This window comes from Sphaerodactylus townsendi, linkage group LG10 (assembly GCF_021028975.2).
Source record: "Sphaerodactylus townsendi isolate TG3544 linkage group LG10, MPM_Stown_v2.3, whole genome shotgun sequence".
NCBI lineage: Eukaryota > Metazoa > Chordata > Lepidosauria > Squamata > Sphaerodactylidae > Sphaerodactylus > Sphaerodactylus townsendi.
Genome location: NC_059434.1, coordinates 38,531,973 through 38,544,961, shown reverse-complemented (window position 1 = coordinate 38,544,961; position 12,989 = coordinate 38,531,973). Strand labels below are relative to the sequence as shown.

General features: G+C 39.7%; 1 protein-coding gene across 1 annotated transcript; it reads right to left on the bottom strand.

Annotated features, from left to right (window-relative positions):
• Window positions 1-1,666: 1,666 nt before the first annotated feature.
• On the bottom strand, window positions 1,667-12,000 carry LOC125439856 (histone PARylation factor 1). Its single transcript, XM_048509157.1, has 8 exons — window positions 11,847-12,000; window positions 11,009-11,168; window positions 10,211-10,400; window positions 8,746-8,844; window positions 6,931-7,081; window positions 5,804-5,891; window positions 3,201-3,373; window positions 1,667-2,893 (listed from the first exon to the last, which is right to left on the bottom strand). Exons 1-8 carry the CDS (start codon window positions 11,976-11,978, stop codon window positions 2,750-2,752), a joined length of 1,137 nt encoding a protein of 378 aa, XP_048365114.1. The 5' UTR covers window positions 11,979-12,000; the 3' UTR covers window positions 1,667-2,749.
• Window positions 12,001-12,989: the final 989 nt, after the last annotated feature.

The window sequence follows — 12,989 nt, the reverse complement described above, 5'->3', positions numbered from 1 at the left end:
TCTACAAGCAACATCTAAATATAACTGACACTAAATGCAAAACAAGTCAAGCCCAGTGTGAGGATATTTTCACACAGGAGATTAAAAACCACTCTTCGTTCACTTAGTAATGGCAAATCTCTGTTGATCAGAACGCTCATTTGTGTTGGGGCATCTTTTCTCCACCTCTGGCAGTTAATACCTTCACCCAGAAAACAGGAAAGGGAGGGAACGTGAACCCCCAACGTGGTTCAAAAAGTCTTGCTTCTAGAAGCAAGAATTCTTAAACAAAAAAATTGACAACAAATTTAAATGAATTGCTTCAATCAATTAATTGCTCAAGCTACTTAACGTTAATGGGACAAAGAAAACTGCAGTCTTCTAGAAATAAACCCAACTGAATAGGCATGCACAGGATTGTCTTGTTTTCTAGAAGACATCTGAGATTCCAGAATTTGTACTATGCACCTTGGGTTCAGTTAGCTGCTTCTCTGAGGAAGACAAGAAGACTACGTTAGTATCTACAAAGATTCAGGATTGGATCCAATGGGTTCCTTCTGTCAGATAAGGAGTGAAGGAAGGAATTCTTCCTGACTCAATAGATAGGAACTACAGCTTCGATGTTCACATTCAAAATAAATTGGCTTCATGATTTACAGCCCAATCTAGAGGCCGCAATAGTCAGGGACAGTGTTACTGTTGCACCCCCTCCACAGGCCTTCCAGGTGCCACAGGAAGCAAAGATCTGGAAAACTCTGGCTGCCTCAAAGCCCTCCATAGCCCAAAACAGACTTAGTCTGATGCTATGCCAGGGGCATGTCCGGGCTGAAAGCCCCCAGCTCACCAGCATCCAACTTCAGGGCATCACAGCTCTTCAGGTGGCAGGCATTTACAGGTCCAGCACCACACTTAAGCTGGTGGAGTGGGCAAATGAGCCAGTGCAACCCTGAACCAGCTCCAAACATTGTCTCCTCACCCACCCACCAACTGGATTGGGCTGCCCATATCCTGGCATAAATCTGTGAATGATTTACACTTGGAAACTGGCAACTGTCTCAGTTTTTATTTATTGGTAATCTTTCTGTAAAATATCTCAAAGCTCCGCTGTACCTAAAAATCTTTACCTGCCATTCCCTTCACACACTGGCATCCCACCTACCTTCCAACGTACCTTAACATAAACATTTAATTTTCTTTTTTAAAGAGCTAATTTGGCTCCATACTCAGCTATAGTTGACTATAAAAAAGATATTCATCTTGTGCTCTGAAGACACAAACTGCAGAACACTGAAATAATTTACAGGGTTAGGTCTAGCTACTCTCCACTAGTGTTCAAACCTAATACTTGAGCTTCATATGCTTCCATTATGATTAGGTATGAGTCATTCATTACCAATATATTGTTGCTGCTACCTTTACTCTAGCCTGGGCTGCTGCATCACATTACCTAGTGCTGTGGAGATTGACCTAAGGAGGAAGGTTGTTTGGTGAGAACCCTACTGCAATTGGACTTTAGATTAACAGGAACATACTGACCGGAATATATGCATGATAACATATCCTAGTTTTCTTTGATTAATTTCTTCTTATTTCCTTTCCATTACGGCACTGTTGCTAAGCACTATGGATTACCTATCTTTGAAACACCCTAGCAAGGGTGTTTAAAAACAAATCAAGGATATTCATCTTAAGTCTTAAATCCTTTAATATATATGTAGTTTTGAACAACAGCTTCAGAGTACAGCTCAAAAGAAGTCCACACAAATAGGGTCATATAAAGTTAGGTGATTTCTCTACAAACCTAAGCAAAATCCCTGAGTTTGCAGAAAAATCTCAGAATGACAATAGAACTCCAAACCTGTAACATATGGGGGAAATCTTATGATGCTACATTTCAAGATTTTGGCAGCCATCAGAAGCACCACAAACACTGCTGAAAGTATCATAGCCACCATTTGAACCAGGCAGAGGGCAGCAGAGAAAAGCAAAGGGGAGGAGGCAGCAACAAAGGAAGAAGGGGGAGAGAAGCAGCAGTGATGGCAGGAGATGACAGTGGTATGAGGGGGAAAGGCAGCGGAAAAAAGGGGGTGGAATCATCTCCCCTCCCCCCAAGAGTTCCCACTTGTTTGTTTCTGTTGTTTTCAGCAGTACACTCTCCATCTTTACTCAGAAATACAGTAAGCATATACCAACTAGTTGGACTCACTAAGATAAATGGAAACAGCAAAACTGTCCTTAAGTAAAATTTCATATTATTTTCAATGGCATCTGAATGTTGGCAGCTACAAAGGAGGATTAAATGGGGCTGCCTTATACTCGTGCTGTTAAACTCTTAGCTCCAGGGAGCTCTGCATGTTATCTGCCACAGAACCTGCCTTTGCAGAGATTCCGGAAAGCATTGTGGAGAGCACAAGGGTGCTGGCTGCATTTCATCACTGTGCTGTGTTAACAGCGAGTGCTCCCTTGTATGCACTCACCAGTCCCCTGGGCATTTATCTGAAATATCAGTCAATAATGTCTTTAGAGAACAATTTATTTGTCACTGCACATTCTATTGAAATAGACTTTGAGCTCCATTGCCTACTAAAGTTGCGCTTTAATCCAAGACAAAGAGTGGGAGGTCATGAGAGTGGCAAAAATGTGCCTTTGGTCCTTTCCCTCCCAGTAAGGTATGGTTGTTTGGAAAACAAAAAAAAGTTTCATTTATCACACATAGAAACTACATCAGTTTAATGGAAAACAACCCAACATGATACTTCACCGTACAAATTTATTTTTTACATCCCACTGCAAGTAGATCGACATTCTCTTCTCGCCTGTCGACTAAATGAGCTTCAATGATTTCTGCAAACAGGGTCCTCTTCAGCAGATTGTAAGCGAGGGGCAGCAACTGGCCAATGATCTTGTGGAAATACTGCAAGTGATTATATAAGAACAAGTTGTAAGTGAGAGCATTTCCCCCAAAGCATTTTTCCTATCTAATCTTGTTTGCATATCAAACACTTGTGGTTTCCTGATTATGGGAACTCTCTTTCAGAAGTGTGGAGTTAAGCTCTCATCCTTTCCAGGCCATTTACAGCCTGTCTGAAGCCACTTTCTACCAGAGGAGCAAGTTCCTTCATAGGACTATTCCAAAAGTGACCTTAGGATTGCAGGCACGTAACGGAAGACTCTGATGCAGTTACACTAAAGAAGGGGCAAGAAAAAAGTGTGCAACTTACATGTGACCCATAGCAGAAGAGATCTAGGCCCAGTTCATACCCCATCCCATAGTCACATTCATCATTCGCAAACTGAACAAAAGTCAGCATTTCTTGAATAGGGGCAAAGGCTTTCAGTCTCTGGTCATCATTAGGAGCATCGACAATGGCTTTACAAATTCTTTTCAGATTAGCTGCAGAGAAAAAGAAAGTCACATGAGAACTATACTGAAACTTATGTTCTTCGTATGGTTTAAAGGTTATGGATGTGAAAGTTGAATAACATAGAAATCTCACTGGAAGAAAACTGATCCATTTAAAAATGTGGTGCTGGAGGAGATTTTGCAGATGCCATGGGAACTTAAAAAGACTTAGATCAACTCAAGCCTGAATTCTCCCTTAGAAGCTAAAGTGACTAAACTCAAGCTTTTGTATTTTGTTCACATCAGAGGAAGAAGACTCACTGAAAAAAGACTTAATATGAGATGGATTCAATCATAAAAGGAAACCATGACTTTCAATTTGCAAGCCCTGAGCAAGACTGACAAGGCATTTTGAAGGCCATTAATTCATAGGGTTGATGGATGAAGAGTTTGGGTATTTACCCCACTTTTCTCAACCATATGGAGTTTCAAAGCAGCTTACAAACTCCTTCCCTTCCTCTCCCTACAACAGACACCCTGTGAGGTAGGTGGGGCTGAGATGAGTTCTGAGAGAACTGTGACTAGCCCAAGGTCACCCAGCAGGCTTAATGTGAGGAGTGGGGAAACAAATCCAGTTCACCAGGTTAGCGTCTGCTGCTCATGTACAAGAGTGGGAATCAAACCTGGTTTTCCAGATTAGAGTCCATCACTTTTAACCACTACACCACACCTGGTGTCATGTAATACACACAGAGATTAAGAGTGTCAGACCAAGATCGGTGACAGCCAGGTTCATATCCCCATTACGCCATGGGTAATGTTGGGCCAGTCACACACACTCGGTCTAACCTACCTCACAGGGTTGTTGTGAGGATAAAATGGCGAACAGGAGAATTATGGCAGCTGCTTTGCACCTCTACTGTAGAGAACAGTGGTGTATAAATCAGGTGAGGTAAGTAAATAAATAGGACAACTGAAGATAATATTACTATGTTGAGTGTTCTGAACTTGAAATATTGTTTGCAAGTCACTGCTGTCAGAAGTAGGGAAGAAGTAAGGCATAAGCCAAATGGATTTATATTTTCCCTGATTCAAACCTTGCCATTTTCAATTAAAACATCTCAGGTGGCAAGTGTTGGGATAGAAGTTTCTTCTACTTGAGGCTCTAAAGAGCTCTGCCAGAGAATCAGTGCCGAGCAAGTGGCCCCTCTGGCACCTTAAAGTGAAGGAAAATGTGAACAAATAACATCTCAAAATCAGAAACTTCTGGACAGAGGAGCCTGATGTGTTTTTAGTACAATATTTGAAAATTACAGTTTTAAAATCACGGTTCTTAAATTGTATTCCACAAAACTCTGGGGTTCCTCAATGCTTATCAGAAGTTTCTATACCAGAAGGTTAACAACTAATCAAGTTTTGAGGTGCGTTCATTCGCTGCTGGAGTTTTCATGGTCCCATCTGATTGGAGAAAGCATGCTTCAGAACACAGGCATTTCAAAACAGAAAAACAATTCACACAGGTCACTATATAGAAAGTGTTCTTTAAGGCCACGAAGCTTAAAGCCACTGACAGAGAAGGGAGAACAGAAGGTTGTTTTCAAATTCTGGATTAACATCCCAGATTTTCACATGTATTTAATGAGCCATTTTTAGGACAACATCATGGATGTAACCATGTTTTGTCAATTTTGCCACACAAAACAAAAAAAATCCTGTAATTATCTAAAACAGGGGTAGGGAACCTGCGGCTCTCCAGATGTTCAGGAACTACAATTCCCATCAGCCACTACCAGCATGGCCAATTGGCCATGCTGACAGAGGCTGATGGGAATTGTCCTGAACATCTGGAGAGCCGCAGGTTCCCTACCCCTGATCTAAAAGGTTAACAATTTTATTGTAGAACCCACTTTTCACAGCACAATAGTTAGTATAATGTGCCATGGTACTGTTGCTTTTATCAAAGACTAAATGTGGTCTCTCAGGTGAAGGAACGCTTAATAGTATAATTAACTTTTATGCTCACTGATGACATTAAAAAGCACTTTTCACAGATTCCTTTTAAAGCTTTAACTTTAATCTAATAACTATTACCGATGGCAAAATTCTATTTTTTATTCTTCAGAGTCAATGAAACACTAGTGACACATTGGACATTTCCTTTATGAAGGATATATACTTGTAACTTGACTAAAACAGTTCAAACAATGCAATTCTAGGAAGAGTCACCCCTTTCTTTTATTTTTTTCCTTTCTGCCCTCAAGATACAACTGACTTATGGTGACCCAAAAGGTTATCAAGGCAAGAGACATTCAGAGGGAGTTTGCCATTGCCTGCCTCTGCGTAGTGCCCCTTGGTGTTCCTTGGCTGCCACACTTTCTAATTTTAAACTCACTTAAATCAATGGGATTAGACGGGTGTAACTCTGTTTAGGCACTTTACTGTAAACCGTTTTGAGAAAAAGAAATCCTAACATTAGTTTACCATTTGTTTCTGGAAGCTCTCTGTACCCGACACCATTCTTATCTACAGGAACAACCAAACCGGCTCCATGAAAAGACTTTGTCACTACCTGTGTTGAAAAAGAAACAGGCAAACTAGTGTGATTACTATACGATATCCTTAAACCTCTTATAGTACACCACAGCCGAAGCTTAATTGAAATATTAATTTTGGATACAGAAAATCTTCTAGAATATTATCTTAAACTGATTAACTACCAGAGTCTGTGGAAAGAGAATAAACTGGCTGCTATCTTTCTTTAATAAAAACTGTGATTTCTAGAGAGATGGAAAAGGTCCCTGATGTCACAAGGACTAAGCTCACTGTTGCATTCCAGCTGTTCCCCTCTCTGACAGGCCAAGTTAGCAACATGCGTAACAAGCAATGTGACTTGTACTTTGTTATTATCAACCATCAAGGTTGCTATAGCAACAGTTGGGTCCCTTCCTTGCAGAACTGAAAAGCTAGCTCTACCATTTTTTCTCCAGCATGTTTTTTGCTGTAATTGACATACTTCAACCCAGTTGTCTGTATCCAAATTTATAATTTTATAGCTGAATCACAACTTATCCTACTCATAATTCCAGATCTGGTCTTTATAAGATTTGTGGTACCTCCTTCGATACTCTCAAAACTAGTGCTTCTGCTCTATTTTGACTTCTTCCCTCTTTAAAATATAAAAATCAAAGCGCCTTTAAGGCAGTTCTGTAACTGAAAGTTAAGTTTTATTTAACAATAAATTATCAGATGTCACTATGAAAATGCTTCTCTGTTCTGAATTTGACTCCTGCAGATCTTAAAATAGACAGGGTCAAGCTACACTTTGCACTTCATACCTATTTTCAACAAATGACACAACTGTTCTAATTTATTTAAAGAAACCCTTTTAAGAACAGTTTCCCATTCTAAAATGTGATTGCATGATTGACACTTATTTCCTGGATTGCAGCTTGATCGTAATTTCATAAAATCTGACATCACAAAAACTCTGGATTATTAGTACTTGAATTCTTAAGTGCAAGGGAAGGAAAGGTAATAAACTGTGAATTGCGGTATGAGAAGTACCGGTAATTTACCCCCCTACTTCAGTGAATACAAAAATGTCATACTTTCTTATCTCTCTGTTTCATCTTCACTGTTTTTTGCTCCAGCGAATAGCCCAGCCTTTTGGTTGTTTCGGTTAGTTTTTCATCTATTGCTTTCAAAATGCCACTTTTCTTTTTATCTGGCAATTCTTTAAGTTTTCTGGACAAAAATAATCTGAAATAAATGAAAACATTACACTGAAGGCCATCTTTTTCTCTTATTAAGACAGCATAATTTTTGTTCTCGCAAAGAATTTAACCTGATTGCAGTAAACAAACATAAACTAAGACTATTATGTTTAGTAGGAAGTTATCTTAAAATGCAAAAATATTCAAGAATTTACTTTGGGACACCATCTACCAGTCCAAAACATACCGGCAGACCAATGTGGATGGAAGGGGTGGGGGGTAGAATGGCCACAATTGGCAGTGTGGGCTTGTGCCAATGCTTCTACCTTTCTGGCTAGGATACATGGCACTTATGCCAGCCAGGAGGGCAAAAAGGGAAGCGGGCTGGTGCCACAGAGCTCCATCGTACTCACCTTGCTTGCAGCCGCTGCTTCCACAGCTGCAGCAGGCAAACATGGAGGCTGACGCAGCTGAGGGTGTTCCAGGGGTGTCCCCAGAGGTGGAGTCGATGCTAGTTGGCTTTTACTGGGCTTTGGCCCTGTGAACGCTAGAAGGAGGGTTGACGGACTAATGCCACCCTTTTGGGAAGTGTAACTCCATCAAGTTCAGGAATCTTGAGTTTTTTCTGTTTTTTCGCTGCCTCCCCACACCCCCTAGAAACCCTCTGCAGACAGCACAGTGGCATGGCAGCAATGCTGTCCCCAACGTCTGAATTGAGCTGTAAAGGGAAAACTAGCAGTCCATACCAAATGGTCCTTACTTCTGAACAGCACTAACAACTTGGCTTTTCTGACAAGTACTTGGAAATGAACATTACGTCAATTACCACCCACTTTACAGAATGTGAAAAAAACAGAAACTCACAAGGCAGCATCAAATATTCTGAAAGCCAACCCCCAGTGTATACTGCTATTTTAAAGTTGAATTTAATGTCTAAAATATTTTCTAATACAGAATCCTAATAATGATACTATATAGTCTAACACAGCTTCAGTTGAGCAAAATTTAACCACATCAATTAGCTGTTTGAGAATTTTTTTAGAAATTACAAAAAACTTTTAAAACATAGACTCCAATGGCACATCCAGTGCTAATAAAGCTGAACAGCGAAACAGCCGTGCGAAAGCATTTGGCATGCAAGAGAAATATCCAATTAGAAATTCTGATGTCAAAGCTACGAGTAGCATGACAGTCTCCCAATGATTTTCCCCTCTACCAAAATGTCTGTGCCTGAACAAATTTGATCAACACAGGGACAGAAGGGAAATATAACTTTTAGTAAGTGCCATATTTAAACAAAAAAACATCTCCCAGTTACTTTCCCATACATAGGAAATATGCAGCTGAAGCATAGTTTTGAGCCAAAAATCAGATCTCAGGCAGAAAGCTTATATACCCTTCAACTGCACCCCTGTTAAATTTGAGTTTCTAAAAATCCCATTAAACTCTTGTTAGAAAATGTTCTCTATTTTGTTTGGTGTGGTCCAGAAAATAGCTTACATCCTACAGAATGCTTCTGTAAAAGGAGGGATACACACTGAAAGAAAAAAAAACTTTTTTGGCTTTTCTCCTCAAGCAGCAGCTGTGGGAGAGGCATCACCCCCCCCCCCCACACACACACACATTCCACAAGTTCACATCTCTCTCTGCTGGGTTCTAAGTCTGTATAATTTTTGTCTGCAAGATTAGAGTGAAAGTATTAAACCTTACTTTACAGCAGCAAATATATTGTCACCAACTTGAGAAATCACGCAGCTTTTCTTGGCTTCGTTTTCTCCAACCCACACTGGCAATTCATCTGGCATGTCCCTGTTAAAAACAATATGCACACAGAAAGGTCAGAAATGCATCAGTTGAACATAGCATATTACATCAGCATTCTCAAGCATTCTTAAGATGCTTTATGGAATCAAAAAAAAGCTTGATCCCATGACTTATTTCTGCTAAGTGAACAGTCTTCCCTAATAGAGTCATGCAATCCCATCTAGTGTTTTTTCTGTCTAAAACAGAATACTGAACTAGTGATATTAGATTCTATACTTCTCTGAGACTGAAATGCCTCCCAACTTCAAATGATGCAATTAGACTCATTTTGTTTTTTTTTATAACTCTGCTTGGGTTCAGGAAAGCCATGATTATGGCAGAACAGAAAGACTAAAATGAACATAATAAACTATACAGAATAACTCCAAAATTTTAATCTAAACAGAAACAAACTACTGTATCAGCTATCCATGGTGTAAAACAATTTTACCAACTAGCAATGCTTCCTGTGTCTGAGTAAGGGAAGCTCAGGAAATTATGTTATCTTTTTACATGCTTTCATACTTAATAGTATAGTTACATAAATCAACCTCAAAAATCACAGATTTTTTCTGTCTTGACAGTTTGTTGGAAATAGCAAGGGGAATGACCAATTAGATAACTCATAAAATTTCTTCTAATAACAAGCTTGTTTGGGATAAGGCTTTGATATGATATGACAATCTTCCACTTCTACTAAATGTCTAGTTTGGTCTACTAGCTTGTAGTCTAGTTTGGTCTACTAAATGTCTAGTAAAGTCAGTAACAGATTACAGAATATCTGGCACCACAGGAGTCTTTTTGATGTACCATATCTTGACATACATTTTCTGAATGTATGTGTCATACTATACAATTTTGTTGCATGATCACTCCAATTGTCATAGAGATTTATTACCATGGCATAGTCATAAAAATGTCAAATTACGACAGAAGAGAACTGGGTTTAAATGTGCTTTCAGTCATGGGATTCACTGGGTATCTCTAAGTCTGTCCAACCTGTCTTTCTTTCAGCCTAACCTAACTCACAAAGTTGCTCTAGGAACACTACAGGGAATAGACTCTTTCCTGAGTTCCTTCAAGAAAGGGGACAATAAAAAGGTGATAAATAACACATTTTGGTGTCATATTTTCACAACAGGATTATTGTCACTTGAGTGAGAGAGGTATTAGATTTTCAGTGTCATATCTCAAGAAGAAATACTTGGGCAGATTCTGCATGGGCCAAAAACAGCAGTGTGAAAACAGTGTAAAAGGGTTTAAAACGGTTTTTGGCCCATGTGGAATCTGCCTTGGAAAGTAGCATTTGCTGTATAACAGCATCACAAAGGCAAGAAAATAAGAAAATTTCTCTCTCAAATAAATTTCTTACCTAAAATATCCCACATGATATTGCATTTTGCTATCCCCCGCAAGGACAGTCTGGAATTCAGGAGGATCATAAAAATATCTCCAGTGAATGTTAAAGTTTACATTGCCTGGTCTATTTGTTTGTTTATGTTTTCCAGCAAGAATATCATAGGGTCCAACAAGCTGAAGGCCAATGCTTGACTGAAGTGCATCTATAAAAATAAGTAAATAAAACAACACATACTGTTTCTTGATAATAAAGATTTGAGCAAAACATCAACAGGATTAAAATACTCTTCAGTGAGGAAACTTTCAGTCCCCACTGCTTTATAAACCTCTTCTTCTTAATTACTGTTTTCACAACAGAAGTAATAAACAGCAAGCCATCACACGCTAAAAGGGAAGCCAAAAGTTTACTATTGCTTTATAAACTTAAGATTTATTTCTGTGCTCAATGTTCTATGTATTCATAGAAAAAATGTTAGGGATATACGAAAAATACTCTGTACAGTCATTAAGTGCTTGAACAACAAGGTTACTTAAAGCAGAATAAAATCAGAGCACGCTAGTGGAAACAACAATGTTGTATTTTTGGCGTTTGTAGTACACAACTCTTCCACTCTTATAATTTTTTCTTTCGCAAACCATGTACTCTGGAAAAGTCATGAAAAAGTCACTGATCCTTCTGTACATTAGAGGAGACAATATGCATACTGGAGGCAAAAATCAATTTTCAATCACACATGAGAGACATTTCAATCTGAATTTATTATTCATTAGGCTCGGTATAAGATGAACAAAAATAATTTTTCAAACCCACCACATGGCTTATCAGGATCCAGCTCCTCACAAAACTTCCAGAAGTGATAAAAATCTTCAGGCATTTTTAGCCGATAGCAAGTTTCCACTTCTTGAGACAAATGACTGGGGATGTCTGCTTCATTAGGCCGTGGTTTTTTTACATCTTTTGTTTTTTCACACTACCAACGAAAAACAAATGAAGCATGGAGCAGAAAAATGAAGATATGGAAATGCAACACAAACTCATTCCCTAAACAGAAAGCAGCCAATAGTTTTTGCAGAGATATTATGTACCAAGACACATACTGTCAAAAATATATGGCACATCCCAATATTTAGTTGCTAATAAATAAACTTGGGGTTCGGGGAGGGGCTGAATGCCCCCTTCACATTTTACTTTTGCCCATCTCTTCCAAAAGCGTGCTCTTTTCTTAGAGCTATTCGGCACATCATATTTATAAACAGTTGCAACTGTTGTACATGAATTCGTTTTCCATTTATAAAAAGGGAAAACCAGTTCATTTATAACGATTGCAACTGGTTATAAATATGCTGTGCAGAACCCACTTTAGATACTTAAGTAGAAGGTAATTGTTAAGTACATTTAGCAGAAAGCTAAATAAGTTAAATAACTTAAACGCAGTAAGAAAATATTTGTATAATATCCTATCCAGACCGATCTCTCACAAAATTTAACCATCAAAATCGCCGAGAAGAAAAGTCTGAGCTCAGAGTGAGGAAGAAAAGGCATGCTCTTTATTATGGCACGACGTCCGAGGCTCAGGAGGCACGACAGGGCTATCTGAGCCTTGTCCTGGTAAAAACCTTTCACAAACAAAAAAGAGCAGAACTGGTACCTGCTCCTGTATGCCCGCACGGGCCCTCCGCTTCCCTCCTCCAGTCATTCCCCTTCCCGCCGCCACCTTCGCTACAACGGCAACATCCCGCCTCCGGCTGCCGCAACAACCGCCGCCGTCCCGTGATGTCATCGCGCGCAAGGACAACCATAGAGACGACGCGTAGCTTCCCGTGCCTCGTCGCTATGGAGACCCTCGAAAGGCTCTGCCTCTTTCGAGGTTTCGTCTCCTCTTCCTGCGCCGCTGCGCATGTCGCCCGTAGTCTTTGTCTTTCGGTTGACCAGGCGAGAGAGCGTATTGAGGATAGGCGCCCTCTGCGTGCTGGGTTCTTTGCAGTTGTGGTGGTCTGTGCTAAGAAGAACTGGTTTGCGTAAATGACTTGTGCAAGGCTGGCTAATCAGTCCTTGGTTGAGGTTGAATTTGAACAAGAAAGCTGCTGTATCATAGTTTTCTCTCTTAGTCGTCGTACCATACCAGCAATTATTCAGACCCCATTCACTTTCCAGAGCTGAAAAATGCAGTTAACTGCTCGAGAAAGCATATGGGTTTGTTGTGGATAGTATTACAATGTCTTTGTCCTGAACTTTTCAAGTTTTGTTTTTTAAAGGTAAAAGTAGCCCCCTGTGGAAGCACCAGAGTATAACTGACCCGTGGGGTGATGTCACACCACAACGTTTACTTGGCAGACTTTTAAAGGATAGTTTGCTGTTGTCTTCCCCAGTCATCTACACTTTACCCCACGTAAAAATATGTTAAAATGTTTATGTACTGTTATGATGTGTTTCAACTGTATAGTGGAGGATGTATCTGATCATTGGTGATTTGTATTTGTAGTTTGTAGTGGTATTTTGTATTTTCGAGTTCGTATTTAAAGTTATTGTTGCTGTTGTTGTTGAAAGGATATTTTTAAATAAAAATCTATCCCCCCCCCCCCAATAAAATCTATTTTCCCGCGCAAACTGGGTACTCACTTTACTGTCCTCGGGAGGATGGAAGGCTGAGTCTACTTTCCTGAGCTAACTCCCTGAAACAGACTTCTATTAAGATCAAATTCAGGTTGTGAGCAGAGCTCATTGACTCTTGTTTTGTGTTAATATCAATGGCATAGTCACAGGCAAAGGTCTCTGGTGAAGTCCAGGTTGC

Coding starts and splice junctions, on each gene's coding strand:
- LOC125439856 (XM_048509157.1), bottom strand. CDS start 11,978: ATGACATCACGGGACGGCGGCGGTTGTTGCGGCAGCCGGAGGCGGGAT. Junction 11,169..11,846: donor GTGCGGGCATACAGGAGCAG/GTACCAGTTCTG, acceptor TTTCGTTGGTAG/TGTGAAAAAACAAAAGATGT. Junction 7,082..8,745: donor AATATATTTGCTGCTGTAAA/GTAAGGTTTAAT, acceptor CATTTATTTCAG/ATTATTTTTGTCCAGAAAAC.